The 13,795-nt window shown below is 37.9% G+C and overlaps 1 protein-coding gene across 11 annotated transcripts in view; it reads right to left on the reverse strand.

The window, feature by feature from the left end:
• ANK2 (ankyrin 2) overlaps positions 1 to 8,914 on the reverse strand; it is a 268,452-nt gene extending 259,538 nt beyond the window's left edge. For 5 of the 11 annotated variants that reach the window (XM_088836159.1, XM_088836156.1, XM_088836162.1 and 2 more), the window contains exon 1: positions 8,529 to 8,909. In XM_088836159.1, the coding sequence (XP_088692285.1) occupies positions 8,529 to 8,663 (135 nt within the window). In that variant the 5' untranslated portion in view covers positions 8,664 to 8,909. Of the gene's footprint in view, positions 1 to 8,528 lie in introns of all 11 variants that reach the window. The other 6 variants (XM_088836164.1, XM_088836165.1, XM_055433969.2 and 3 more) reach the window with 2 other exon arrangements.
• Positions 8,915 to 13,795: the final 4,881 nt, after the last annotated feature.

Here is a 13,795-nt window from a genome sequence, read left to right on the forward strand (position 1 = left end):
CAGCTCCACCATATATGTGACCTCAGAAAGGTTACTGTATATCCAGTAGGACCAATCTTATTAAGTATAGCAGACAGAAGATTTTAAAATTATTACGTCATTCAAATTTGGTTTGGATGAACATCACTGTAAGAAAAATATAACAGAAATAGTACTCAGTTCAGTTCAGTCACTCACTCGTGTCTGACTCTCTGCGACCCCATGAATCACAGCACGCCAGGCCTCCCTGTCCATCACCAACTCCTGGAGTTCACCCAAACTCATGTCCATCGAGTCGGTGATGCCATCCAGCCATCTCATTCTCGGTCGTCCCCTTCTCCTCCCGCCCCCAACCTTTCCCAGCATCAGAGTCTTTTCCAGTGAGTCAACTCGTCGCATGAGGTGGCCAAAGTATTGCAGTTTCAGCTTTAGCATCAGTCCTTCCAATGAACACCCAGGACTGATTTCCTTTAGGATGGACTGGTTGGATCTCCTTGCAGTCCAAGGGGCTCTCAAGAGTCTTCTCCAGCACCACAGTTCAAAAGCATCAATTCTTCGGCGATCAGCTTTCTTCATAGTCCAACTCTCACATCTATTTTTATATTATGAAAATAATTCCTCTTATCACAGTGTAATCTTTCACTGAAGGCATCTATTCCATTTCTGTACAATTTTATATGGAGAATGCATAATAGTTCAAGAAATTATTATAGTAAATATTTTTTATACAATTAATATTTCACAGCAGTAATGTGTGTGGACTTGCAGTAGAGTACATTTTTTTTTTTGAGCAGAAGGTTATAATGAAAACTTCTTAATTTCAATTCTTAGTTTTTCCAGGTTCTTTAAATATTTTTAGAAATGCTTTTTGTATCTTTATCACTTTTTCAATCTTCACAGACTCTGGTTTCATCTAGGGGCTTGTGGGTCACCTAGATTTGCTACCTTGGGTGACTTCTTACCTATTAATTAATTCATATTTTTCCAAAACCATTTATTGAGCACCTGTTAGGTGCTAGGTGCTTGTTAGGCACTGAGAACAGAGTGAAGTTTCTGATATGCAAACCACAATCCAACTGGTTCTCCTAAAAAAGCCTCTGTTAGGGGTCTTTCAGTAGAACAGAGGCCAAATTCTGAAGCTTGGCTTAGGAAGCTCTTGATAGCCTGATGTCAAGAATACTAACCACATTTCACAGATTCCACCTATGTCCAATAAAAATGAGGTGTTACCTCCAGGGGCACTCATACACTGCTTCTCTATCATTCTAATATTACAACTGACTCCAAGACGGAGTTTGTGATCTGCTCATAACGCTTCAACATTTGACTTTTCTGTAACCCTCTGACTCAGTTGTCATTCTAAGGCATTCCACACACCCTGTGCTTTCTCACGGCACTGTAACACAGTACTGAGACTCCTGCTCTGTCCATCCTTGGATCACACTCCTTCAAGTCAAGCTTGCAAGTCTTATTCATCTTGGTAGGCCCAGTGCCTGGCACTTAATAGATGTTAAAAACATGCTTAGGAAATGTGCCTTCTTTCCAACAGGAACCAAGATTGTACTCTGCTTCCAAGATCTACTGCAGGCTAGCATATCTATTGGAGAAGGAAATGGCAACCCACTCCAGTGTTCTTGCCTGGAGAATCCCAGGGATGGGGGAGCCTGGTAGGCTTTCGTCTATGGGGTCACATAGAGTCGGACACGACTGAAGTGACTTAGCAGCAGCAGCAGCAGCATATCTAAACAATGTATACGATGGAGTACTACCTAGTCATAAAAAATAATGAAAACTTGCCATTTACAAAATGGATGGACCTAAAGTCCATGTGCTAAGTGAAATGAGAAAGACAAGTAATGTATGATATCACTTACATGTGAAATCTAAAAAATATAACAAACTAGTGAATAAAACAAAACAGAAATAGACTCACAGATGTAGAGAACAAACTGGTCAACACCAGTTGCAGGGCGTGGGGAAGCAAGTCAGGGCTAGGGGTTTAAGACATACAAACTATATATAAAATAAATAAGCTGCAAGGATAGATTGTATAGTTTAGGGAATACAGCCAATATCTTATAATATTCATAAATGGAGTATAACCTTTGAAAATTGTGAATCACTAGGCTGTACACCTGAAACTTATCTAATATTATATACCAAGGCTGGATGAGATCACCGACTCGATGGACATAAGTTTGAGTGTACTCCGGGAGTTGGTGATGGACAGGGAGGCCTGGCGTGCTGTGAATTATGGGGTCGCAAAGAGTCGGACACGACTGAGCGACTGAACTGAACTGAACTGATACTGTAGTAAAAACATTTAAAAATAAACAGATCTACTACAGGCTACAACATATCCATTAACAGACTGGATATTCAGAATATTTAACAACTGATACAGTTCACACATCAAACAATCACAGTGGATGCTGGCTGTAGCATTGGAGGAAAGTGGTCCTGAAGGCCCCTAGCTGGTCCACACATTAATCCTTTGTTTGCTCATTTTAGGGTTGGAAGTAAACTGAAGAATCCTGGGGGTGGGCTTTAGGTAGCCATTATAGAAGGAACAGGTTGGTGAGCTCACAGAAGCAGCTATTTAGTTAGTCTGCATGAAAACGTTTCAAATTGTAAACAACTGGTACAGCTGTTATGCTCCATACTGGCTGAATCTCAACCCTGTCTGTGGTCATCCCCCAAACACTGTGGTCTGTACTGTTCCTCTCCTTCCTTGGCATCTTTGAGGTACTCATTTCACCACCCACGCAGCCACCCACTCTCCGACTGAGAGTTCACTGATTACATATGAATAAGTCCTGCTTCTAAAACTAGATTGAAAATTCCTAGAGGACAGAAGCCATATCTTTCTTCTTTCAATATTTACCTTTAATAAATCATCCAAAAGTTACATGACCATGCTCTGTATCATTTTATACTTTTAAAAATGCTTTACCAGAAAGATTTTCATTGTACTTGCAGATTTTTTTAGGGTTAATAGCAAAACTATATGAAGAACCTTTTCTCATAGAAGTTATAAAGACTTCAGAAGGTAACGTTCACAATATCAAAGTCTCCTGTTTCTGTCTTCTTAGAACTCAAACCTGAAAAGTCTAACTCTCCTGACATTCTGTGTACTTCATGGATAAGGAATTCTCTTTCTCTCTCCTACATACCACATTCATTCACACTCTTACACCCGCCACTCCATCTTAGCAAACAGCACCATCTGGTACCCAGTAGTTTAAACCAATAACTCCTTATCTTTCTTTTATAAGCCAATACAACCTTTGACAAAAACCAAAAATACTCTGAGAAACTGATCACTTTGCACTGCCACTGATAACACCCTAATTTAATCCTATATCATCATCCGCCTAGCAGGCTACAGTCTATGGGCTTGCAAAAGAGTTGGGTATGACTTAGCAACTAAACAACAACACTGCTCACCTCAGGGGTTTCTGGGCAGCTTAAATCAGCCCCCCTTCTTCCTCCCTTGATAGAACGGACAATCCGTTCTCCACCAATCAAAGACAGACAAAGAGAGAGGCAGACGCAGAGACATAGGGAGGGAGTAGGAGTGGGAGGGGGGACAGAGTGACCTTCTGAAGCATGAAAAAGGTTCTACTATTTCCCTTAAACCTTTCAGAAATTTCCCACTGTACTTTGAATGAAATCCAAAGTCCTTTACCAAGACCCACTACAATCAGAAAGAAAGCTAAACGTCTGCCAAGGTAGGCTTGTGTCCGCCTCTCAAACCTTGTTGCCAGCCCCTTTCTGTTCACAATGTTGCAGCCACGCTGTCTTTCTGCCCCTTAAATTAACCCAACACACTCCTACCTCAGCGGGGCAGCAGGGGCCCCCAACCTCCCTAAGCATGTCTGTCTCCCCTTACTCTGTCTCATCAACATATCGCCAGCATTCAGATCAATACCTAGCTCAATAAATATTTTCTGACTGACTTACTACCTTTTGATTCTGCACAGAAGAAAAGTACTGGTTTCCACAATAACACCAGAGTTCATTGATCATGGACTAAAGTCACAGAAAATTTATACAGTAACAAAAAGCCTGAAATAAAGAAGATAAAATTCTTTGCTATAACTGGGGAAATAAATGAAACAAGAAAATAAAAATGTCTGAGAAAAAAACTGATAAAACAAGGATATCATAAAAAATCAGGACAGATAATCTAAGTAACATTTGCAATGAAGCGTCACATTTATGGTTTTGCTCTTGGGACAAGACAAATTAATCTGAAATAGTAAAGAAACTACAATGAAAAGTACATGATCTTAATGCAAGAAAAATATACAGAACACACAGACCAAAATGTAAATCTATAAATGATGCCATGACAAAAACAAGCCAGGAACAAGAAATAAAGATACATTCCTGATGCTGCTCTAGACTGCACTTTACCAAAGCATGGGAAGCTGTCTCTATGGAAGCCACCTTAGCCCCTGCATGGCTTTGCAAACATGTCCGTGATAAAGCTCCCCTAAGGATCCAGGACAGATTCTGTGAGGCATCTCTTAGAACTTCTTTAATAAGTGAACCTAGAATAAACATACCAGTCATCTGCATAAATGAAAAGGAAAAGGTATCTGAGAAATGATGCCTTCTGTGATCAATAGAAACATTTAGAACTATTACTGGAACTTACTCTGAATAAGAATTTGAATTTTGTTCTTGACTCTCTCCTGCCCCACATGCTGCCTCTTTCTGGAACTGTCGGGCTGACTGTGATAACAGCAGATTGTGGAGTCCTTTACGGGCCAATGTAAGAGACAACCACATTTCAGAGGAAAACCCTAACATATCCTCAGGAGTCTCACATCTCCAGACATTTTTTTCTCAGTGGATTTGGAATAAGGTCTCTGAGGGTAGAGTTCTCTGGCGCCCTTAAAGTTTGCATTAAGGGAGGGGTAGGCTTGGGAATACTCACAATAGAGGGGTTGGAATCCAGCGTAGCTGGGGGTAGGAGTCTGCCCAGAAGGTTTGCCTACTCTTTTTCTCCATGCAAATACCTCCTTGCTACTAGAGTCCTCACTGCACTAGCAAAATGAAAAGAGACACTGTAACTAGTTTGAAATGTATTTCCAGATTGCATTCCAAATATTTAGAAAAAGTTTACAGCATATCCAGGAATGTCTACCAGTCTCAAAGCATTCTTCTGAGACTGAATATCACTATATTCTTTGTTTACAAATAGAATGATATTTTATTATTTTTTAAAGAATAGTATTACAAAATGCAAAAAGTAACTAAAATTAATATTTAGTGGCTGAAAAAACCAGCAAACGAAAATTTAATTTAAAAATTTAGCAATTATTTTAATACAGCCAGCTATTTGTCTCCTACACTCTACAACTGCTTTTTCTCTACAACCTAACACAGCTGAGAAGCAGCAACAGATACTACGTGCCCACAACGTCTATAAAATCCACTCTCTGACCCTTTAGAGAAGGGGCTTGTTGAATTTGGCTCCGAAATTTAAGTATTAATTTGTACATAAGTTATATAATAACCTATTTTTTTTCAGCTGTAGAATTTTGAAATGCTGTGGTGTATGAACTGTTCATCTTTTTTGCTATAATCTTTTAAAGTTGCTTTAAAGCTTAGGAAATTATTATATTGCCACAATATTTAGTTTCATGTTCTACTTTTTTGGTATAACTTCTGGGCTTAACTATGTAACAAACTTGGAAATTATTCTGGTCTGATTTTTTTATCTTATAAAAAATGAACAACACAACACTGTAAAGCAATTTTCTTCCAATTAAAAAAATTTTATATGGATAAGTCTATAAGTGAAATTTCAAATATACACACACAAGAAGAAATTCTTTTTGCTTGTTTACTTCCAACACAATTCCTAGTAACATATTTATTCCTCATTGCTGTACTTATCTATACAAACAAACGTCAGAATATTCAAAATTCTAAAAAAAAACTTAAAAGAATGAAGTATTAATTTACACAAAGCCCAGCAATTTTAGAATCTTAAATTTATATTTTCCCCATGAGTTTAGTTCTGATTATGAATAAAGTTGTGAAATTTAGTTATTTGAAATTTTTGTTCCCCAAACACAAAAAACTCTATAAAACATGTATAAGTTAATTTTCAGAAGAAAAAAAGTGCTAAGGACCTCTATTTCTGTTTTTGCCTTAAAAAAAAAGAATATTATAAAAATATGTTAATAAGACTTGAATTTCCTAATTGAATCATCAATTGTGATAAGCCTGAATGATAAAAAAAAGAGAGAGACTAATTAAGATATGTAGTTATCTAGGTGATCTAAGGAGTGAGTGACTTCAGTCTTACAGTACCCATTTAAAAGTAAAGAAAGATGGTAGATTACTTAAATTTGGGGAACTTAAGCTAGAGAGAACCACATATTTTGCTTGCTATTATTGGTGTTAAGAATTAATCTTTTTGCCCATGATTAAAGTGATAAAATCCTGAGTAGAATATCACTTCATAAGGTAGACAACAGGTGCATTTCCACTTCTGCCATTTCTTTCCATATCACAGCAATCATCATATGCTCCTGCCTGTAAAATCTTTGACAGAAGAGTTTATTTAACTATCAGCAGGTTAGAAGTATATTATTTAATTCACAGAAATTAGATTGCAATTATTTTTTTAAAAATCAACTCAAAGTTTTTTAGGGCTAGTATCTGCATTAAAAGAGATATGAGGTTTTTTAACAAGGGAATGAGGTTGCTGTTGATTATTTCTTCTTGGAAAGCTTTTTTAAATCATTTTCTGAACTCAGAAGTTTTAAATGAATTTATTTTAGCCCTTGAATCTCAAAATCACGCTAACTCTTCTTGCTCTTAACTCACTAACTCTAACACTTGCTCTTCTTTACCTAAAAGAAACTATCAGTGCATCAGAATACTGTCTCTTCTCTACATTTTAAAAATAGGCTTTTACATTGTACTGTTAAAGTACTTTTAATTTACTTTCATTTTCCTTATTGGAAAATACTTTACATTTTCCTTATTGGTTTTTAAGAGGTGAAAATACGGAATAGAGTTGTGTAACTTAAAGATATTGAAGGAAGTATTAGTTAATATTTTAAAGAATGGCCTAAATGATAAATTAATGGAAAAAAATCCCTAGAAACTATTTTTTGAACAAGATAGTCACTGCTTAGAAAATATAAATATATAATGCAACTAAGCAAGCTTGTAGAGGCTACTGAACAGTTACCCAAAAGTTCACCCTTTCTAGCCCCTTCAGGCAATAACTGCACTCCAAGTGGCTACTCAGAAATTCTGAATGACACTCCTGGTGGATGTGGGAAATTTAAACCTTAAACCGTAACCTGCAACAGACCCGGGTCACAAACCCAAGCTATTTTTAAGACAATTTTAAAGGCAGGTACCTTCCCTCCACAGGGGAGCACCTCCCTCCCCACCTTTCTGCTTCATCTCTTGCCTGGGGTGGCTTCTTTCTAATTCCAGAAGCACCATCTTCCTTTGCACTACAGTGCTGACAGACTTTCTTTTCGCTGCTAACTGCCAACGCTGGCCCTGCACCTTATTTTTATTGATAAATTCTTAGTTTCTCTTTCCATTTCACTGTGGTCTGACAGAATTTCAGTGCTACAATATTATGAAATTACCCAGGTCAGAGTAAAAGCCAAAGAGAATAGGGAGTCTCCTCAAAGTCCTCACTCCTGGAAATATCAGGCAAACACTTCAAAGTATTAATACAAAGTATGCCTCTCTGATTCGGAAATCCTCCTTATCTTAGTTTCGTGGCTTCACTCTGAAATAAATGCCTTGCAATGCAGGTCAAATTCCTGCATCTGACAGATCAAAGATACACTTTATCCTCCAGCAAAAATGAAAATCAAAATATTTCAGAAAGATTTCTGGCCCTCTCCGCCACCAAAAAAATTCACAATAAGCCTTTGTAACCAGTTTAGGGAAACTACCATGACTGAATTATTAAAGCATGTAAGTCAACTTAAATAAGTGACGGCTCAACTTCTCTAGGACTCAGAACAAAATATTATTATCATAATCAGAACAGTATTTAAAGGGCTTGTCACTGAGGTCAATTAAATATTAGAAGAAAACATGCCTTTATAGGCTGAAACTGAGATTTGAAGTTAGCATGTGCTTTTCAAAAATAATCTGTGATCCTAGTGAGAAATCAACTATCAATATATAAACAGGCAAAATAAATTAACCGGTTGAATGTAAGTGAATCTGTGCAATACTGCTGCAAGTCACTCCATAATAAAATATATATTCAGTTTTGAAAATTTTAAATTAAAGAGATGGAATCCTTGTATACTCCCAAATGTCAGTTCATCACTAAAGTCAGATCAGAAGGTATAAACATGAACCTTGCGGATCACGAAGAGGAAACAGCAGGAGGCCACAGAACCAGAGGCAGTCAGCTGGTTTGATCACATTGGTTTTATTCTGTCAGCTTCCTTCCAGGAAGTTTAGAGGTTTAACCAATGAGGTCCAATGTTGATTCTTATGCCACCATCCTCCTCTCCTCTGCTCTGTAGCTTAGAACTTACCTGCGGCCCAAGTTCTTTGGTGTCCTCGCTGTTACAGCCATAGTAGTCTGGGGTTCTGTCCAATTCCTGCAAGTGTCCCTGTGCTCTTACGCTCTTATCCGCATGGCAAGAGGGGCAGAGAGCTGCATTCCCCATCCCAGTTCTAGACTTCCTGCTGTCAGTAGGCCCGTCCTTGCCCTCTATGCTCTGTCCAGGACTCCCAGGGGGACACTAACGTGGACGATTCATCCAGGCGATCCTTGGCTCCTCTGCTCAATTCCCCTGCACGCCCCTCACCAGTTCTCCCCATCTGCTGGCTGGCTTGCTGGTGTCAGAGAGAACTCAAAACCCCAGCAACTGCTGGCTGCCTTCAGTGACCATTTCCAATTCAGGCGCTGCCAGTCTATTTTTACACCTACCAGGCCAGCTATGCATGTCAATGGAGTGAGGGGGGTGGAGGCCAAGGCGGGGCAGGGGAGGGGGCGGTGTTGTTTTGTTTTTCACCATGCGAGCAGCCTGCTTTACACATGGACTTAAGTTCCTGCTGTGTAAAATGTCTCTACATAGAATTCCTGCATTACTCAATGAATGCCTTTGATTTTTCCCCCTCAGTCTTTCTACTCACACAGAACACCAAAGCTGCTAACCTCACTTCACCAACATAACAGGTAAAAATACTTTTGTAATTGCATAAACCAAGAAGCAGCCCCTTGGCTTAAATAGATTTTTTTTTTTTCATAATCATTTACAGAAGACAATTAACCATCCTTGCTGGATTTAAAGTCCACTGGAAAAACATCAATCAAAATAGCTCATTTTACACCAATATGGATGTTTGAAATTTTATAAGTTATCCATAGTTTTTCATTATCTACCAGCATTTCAGGAAGACCAAACATTTTGCTTCACTTATAATTCATTTTGGGCTTCCCTGGCGGTTCAGAAAGTAAAGAATCTGCCTGCAATGCAGGAGACCAGGGTTGGATGCTTGGGTCGGGAAGATCCCTTGTAGAAGGGAATGGCAACCCACTCCTGTATTCTTGCCTGCAGAATTCCACAGAGGAGCATGGTGGGCTACAGTCCACGGGGTTGTAGAGTCGGACTGAGTAAATAACATTTTTTACATAATTTAATTTGTACTATTTTAAAAATGTTTTACTCGGCTTTATAATAGATATTCAAGAATGGTTTTCAACACAATACATACTATCTTTGAAACCATATTACAGATTTTGAAAGAAATTGTTCCCCACTGAGGTGAGCACAGCAAATACACCGTAGTTTTTTAAAGCCAATTATGATTTTTAAAAAAAATCAAGACTTTGTTATAGACTATTATGGGTTGATGAAGAAGGAAATGGCAACCCCACTCCAGAATTCTTGCTGGAGAGTCCCATGGACAGAGGAGCCTGGCAGGCTACAGTCCACGGGGTCGCAAAGAGTAGGACACAACTGAGCGCCTAACACGTGTTATAGGTTGAACTTTATTCCTCCATAGAGTTTCCTCTAAAATTTATATGTTTAGTTATTTCAGTAGTTCTATCGTTCCTCAGTTGTTATTTGTTTTGTGTATGCATGTTCTCTCTTCCAAATAGGTTTGTAAATTATTCACTTGTAGGGTCCAGTTTTGATCTTTGTATCATCCATCCATGTTACATATTAAACAGTAAATGCTTAAATGTTTTCAACTGAATTAAAAATAATCATTTGGGGAAGACAGGAAGTGGAAGATACTCATGAATTAAACACATGACACTTGATAAATAGAGCTCACCTTTCAATTTGTCATTTTTTTTTTTAAAACTAAACATACTTTGTCATTTTCTTCCATTAAAAATGGCATTCCTGAAATAGTCTATCACTCTATATTGCTGTCCAAAACTCTATGAACTTAAATCTGAGAATGACACTTTTGGATTGTTGACTTTTATAAGAGCCTCAAGCTGCTTTTTTTTTTTTTAATCAATCATGGTTTTTGTTTTTGTTTTTTGTTTAACCTTTAATTTCTTTCTTCTTTTTTAATTGGAGGATAATTGCTTTATAATGCTGTCTTAGTTTCTGCTGTACAATAATGTGAATCAGCTATTTGCTTGTGTTGCGTGCATGCTCAGTTGTATCAGCCTATTTACAACCCCGTGGACTGTAGCCCGCTAGGCTCCTCTGTCCATGGGATTTCCCAGGCAAAAATACTGGAGTGGGTTCCCATTTCCTCCTCCAAGGGATCTTCCCAACCCAGGGATCAAATCAGCTTTAAGTATACATATATATGAGCTTCCCTGGTAGCTCAGCTGGTAAAGAATCCGCCTGCAATGCAGGAGACCCTGCTTTGATACCTGGGCTGGGAAAATCCCCTGGAGGAGGGCATGGCAACCCACTCCAGTATTCTTGCCTGGAGAATCCCCATGAACAGAGGAGCCTGGAGGACTGTGGTCCCTGGGGTCACAACGAGTGGACACGACTGAGTGACTAAGCACAGCACAATATATATATATACTTTTTTTTTTAATTGACTGAACCAACAATATTAGGAGAACAATGGAGGGGTGGACATGATTTCTTCATTCATGTTAAAGAGGAACATAATGTAAACACTTTAAATGTTAAAGGTTTGGATGAAGGTATTAAAAAAGATGAAGCTTCAGTATCAGTTACATGATTGGATCGGTAACTGAGATATATCAAGCAAAAGCCTTCCATGTTGCCTGAATTATCCTTAAATAAACTATTTGCATAGTATGGTAGTTTTTCATCAAATGTTCCATGTACTTGAACCATGTTCTGTAAGAATAAGGTAAGCTGTGATATTTAACGATGTGGTTACAAACTCTATCAAAAGGATATGTTTGAAATTTCCCTGTCTTTTCTAGAAGGTAATTAAAAGCCTTACAATGAATTACAAACTCTTACAACGGCTGCTTCTTCCTGAATATATATGAACTGTTTTATTCAAAATATAAATCAAGGTTTCACCAGCCATTTATCCCCACCTTTGGAATCAACTAGTTGACTTTTTTTAAACAAGAAATTTAATATTCAATTTTTTTATATAGAATTATGCAACTTAATAACTGGAAGCAAATCCTAAAAATTCTCTCTAGCCTCCTTGAGCCTTCATTGAGCTGAAATCTGAAAATCAGTACTAAACCATGTTGAAAAAGAGAAAAAATTAACTACTCCAGATTGGAAAAGATGTTCCTAGATGCTTAATAAAATACTTTTACAGTGCTTTACCAGCATGAAGTCTTTCCCGGCATGTTTCTGCCATGTTAATACATTACCCACTCTACCACCGCTGAGCCTTAGATTTTGTTTCTCTTTCAGCCAAGCATGCCTTGCCATTGCTCTGTCAGTACAAGTTCATTGTCTTTTGCAAAACTCTTATTAAAATTCACTTCCTCCTGAAAGTCCTAATTATATCTATGTTAGTCTCTTTTTCTACTTGTTCTATCTTGAATAAAGTTGAGACTACCATTGGCTCTTGTCTTTTTACGTAATATTCTTCATCTCTCTCACTGACCTTCTCAGAGGTAAAACACACACAAGAGCATTAAATGTCTGTTAAGTAAATGAATAAAAGGTAGCCGAAGATAGGAGCACAATTTGTAACATCAATGTTTAACTGGACTACACTGACCTAAACTTCTCCTTTCATACATTAACAGAGACAGATTTAATCATTATAAACATTTTAAACATGACAAATCTAATTTTATTTCCAGATCTGCAATAAACACCCTTTTTAGTCTTTGAAAAAAATATTAACATTGGGTGAATCTTCCTAGAAAAGAATTTGTAGTGCTTTGTTACAAAGGAAAAAACTCCAACAAAGAAGCTGTTAACAACTCTTAGAAGATACTTTTTCTAAATGACTAGCAATCAATCTTCAACCCATTTCTTACTTTTTTATTCCAGGGACATCTTCTCATTCTTTTCCTAGAAGAGAAATGTCATGTTTGTTGACTATAATATCCACACTGCTATCATTTGAGCAGCCCAAAATATGTCCCATAGTGGTACCAAAATCCCATTGCCAAAGTTCAATGGTTAAACAAAAATGGGCAAAGGAAAAGTACACAAGACTGGTGCTCTGATAACTGCGGACATTTTCTATTTTCTGGCTTTTAGATTTAAAGTATTGACTTGGAAGATACAATAGCTACTAAAACAGAACTTCCAACAAATAGCTTTCACATTCCAAACTTTGCCAGTGGTCTGGATGCTTTCAGTCTGATCAAAACAAAACGATGAGAAGGGTCCATAGAAAAAGGCATTACTTCAGAAGTTAAGACATTTCCAGTTTCACACCTAGTGCTTAAGTAAAAGTGACTGCCAGACAAGTCTGTTACAAAGTCTCGGGTGATATGACAATGTATATACCTAACATGGTGTCATCCAGAAGGTCAGTTAGTGAACACTGTGCAGCATCCATGTCCTGACAGTATGCCCACAGAGTGCTAGGATCTCTGTGGATACAACAAGGAGTATGTTTTCTGCTAGGGCAGAACAATGTCACCACTGTTTCTCAAAAATGTTCCAAAGTCATTAGGGCAGATTACTCAGAAAGCAAATATTTGCATGTTCGGCCACACTTGGAGCAGGATACTTGAACTTGGTGTATGAGAAAGTGAAAGTAAAGACACCCGCACTGTGACATATTTGCAATATCTTCATAAATTCCCAGGCACTTCTACTGTAATTATTTCACCTATATTGCTGTGTTTCAAATCCATCAAGACAGAAGTGACTCAGGAATAGGAACAAAGGCCATCTTCTCAGCTCTAATCTTCTGAAAGTAGCTCCTGTAGTCCCTGTGGTGGCAAATCTGAAAACCAACCCCTGTAGTTTTACATTTCACCTCCTAAGTAAGAAGCAATGATTACAGAATCATCAGAAAACACCTTGGAGAAGAAATACCTGTCACGGTTCTACAAGTTAAGCTATAGAGTCAGATCACAGCTTCTGCAGAGGCATGAAAAGACCTCATAGCTAGGAGTAAATAATCCTAGATTCTGGTTTTACCACTAATATACCTGTGCAGATGTGTGTAACCTATATCAAATCAGGGCTTTCATTTTCTCTTTTCTAAAATAAGGGGGTTAGACTGAATGATTGCTAGATTCCTTCCAGCTCTGAAGCTCTTTACTTCTATGAAACAAGATAACACTTGAACATACATCTAACACAAGGTGATGAGTGAAGGTGACATCTATTTAGTTAATTAGCGTTAAAAACAAACAAACAAAAAGAATAAGAACTACTCAGCATCTTGCATCACCGGCCCCTGTGCT

Source organism: Moschus berezovskii, chromosome 5 (genome assembly GCF_049115385.1).
Source record: "Moschus berezovskii isolate FMDL1 chromosome 5, NW_MosBer_1.0, whole genome shotgun sequence".
Classification (NCBI taxonomy): Eukaryota; Metazoa; Chordata; class Mammalia; order Artiodactyla; family Moschidae; genus Moschus; species Moschus berezovskii.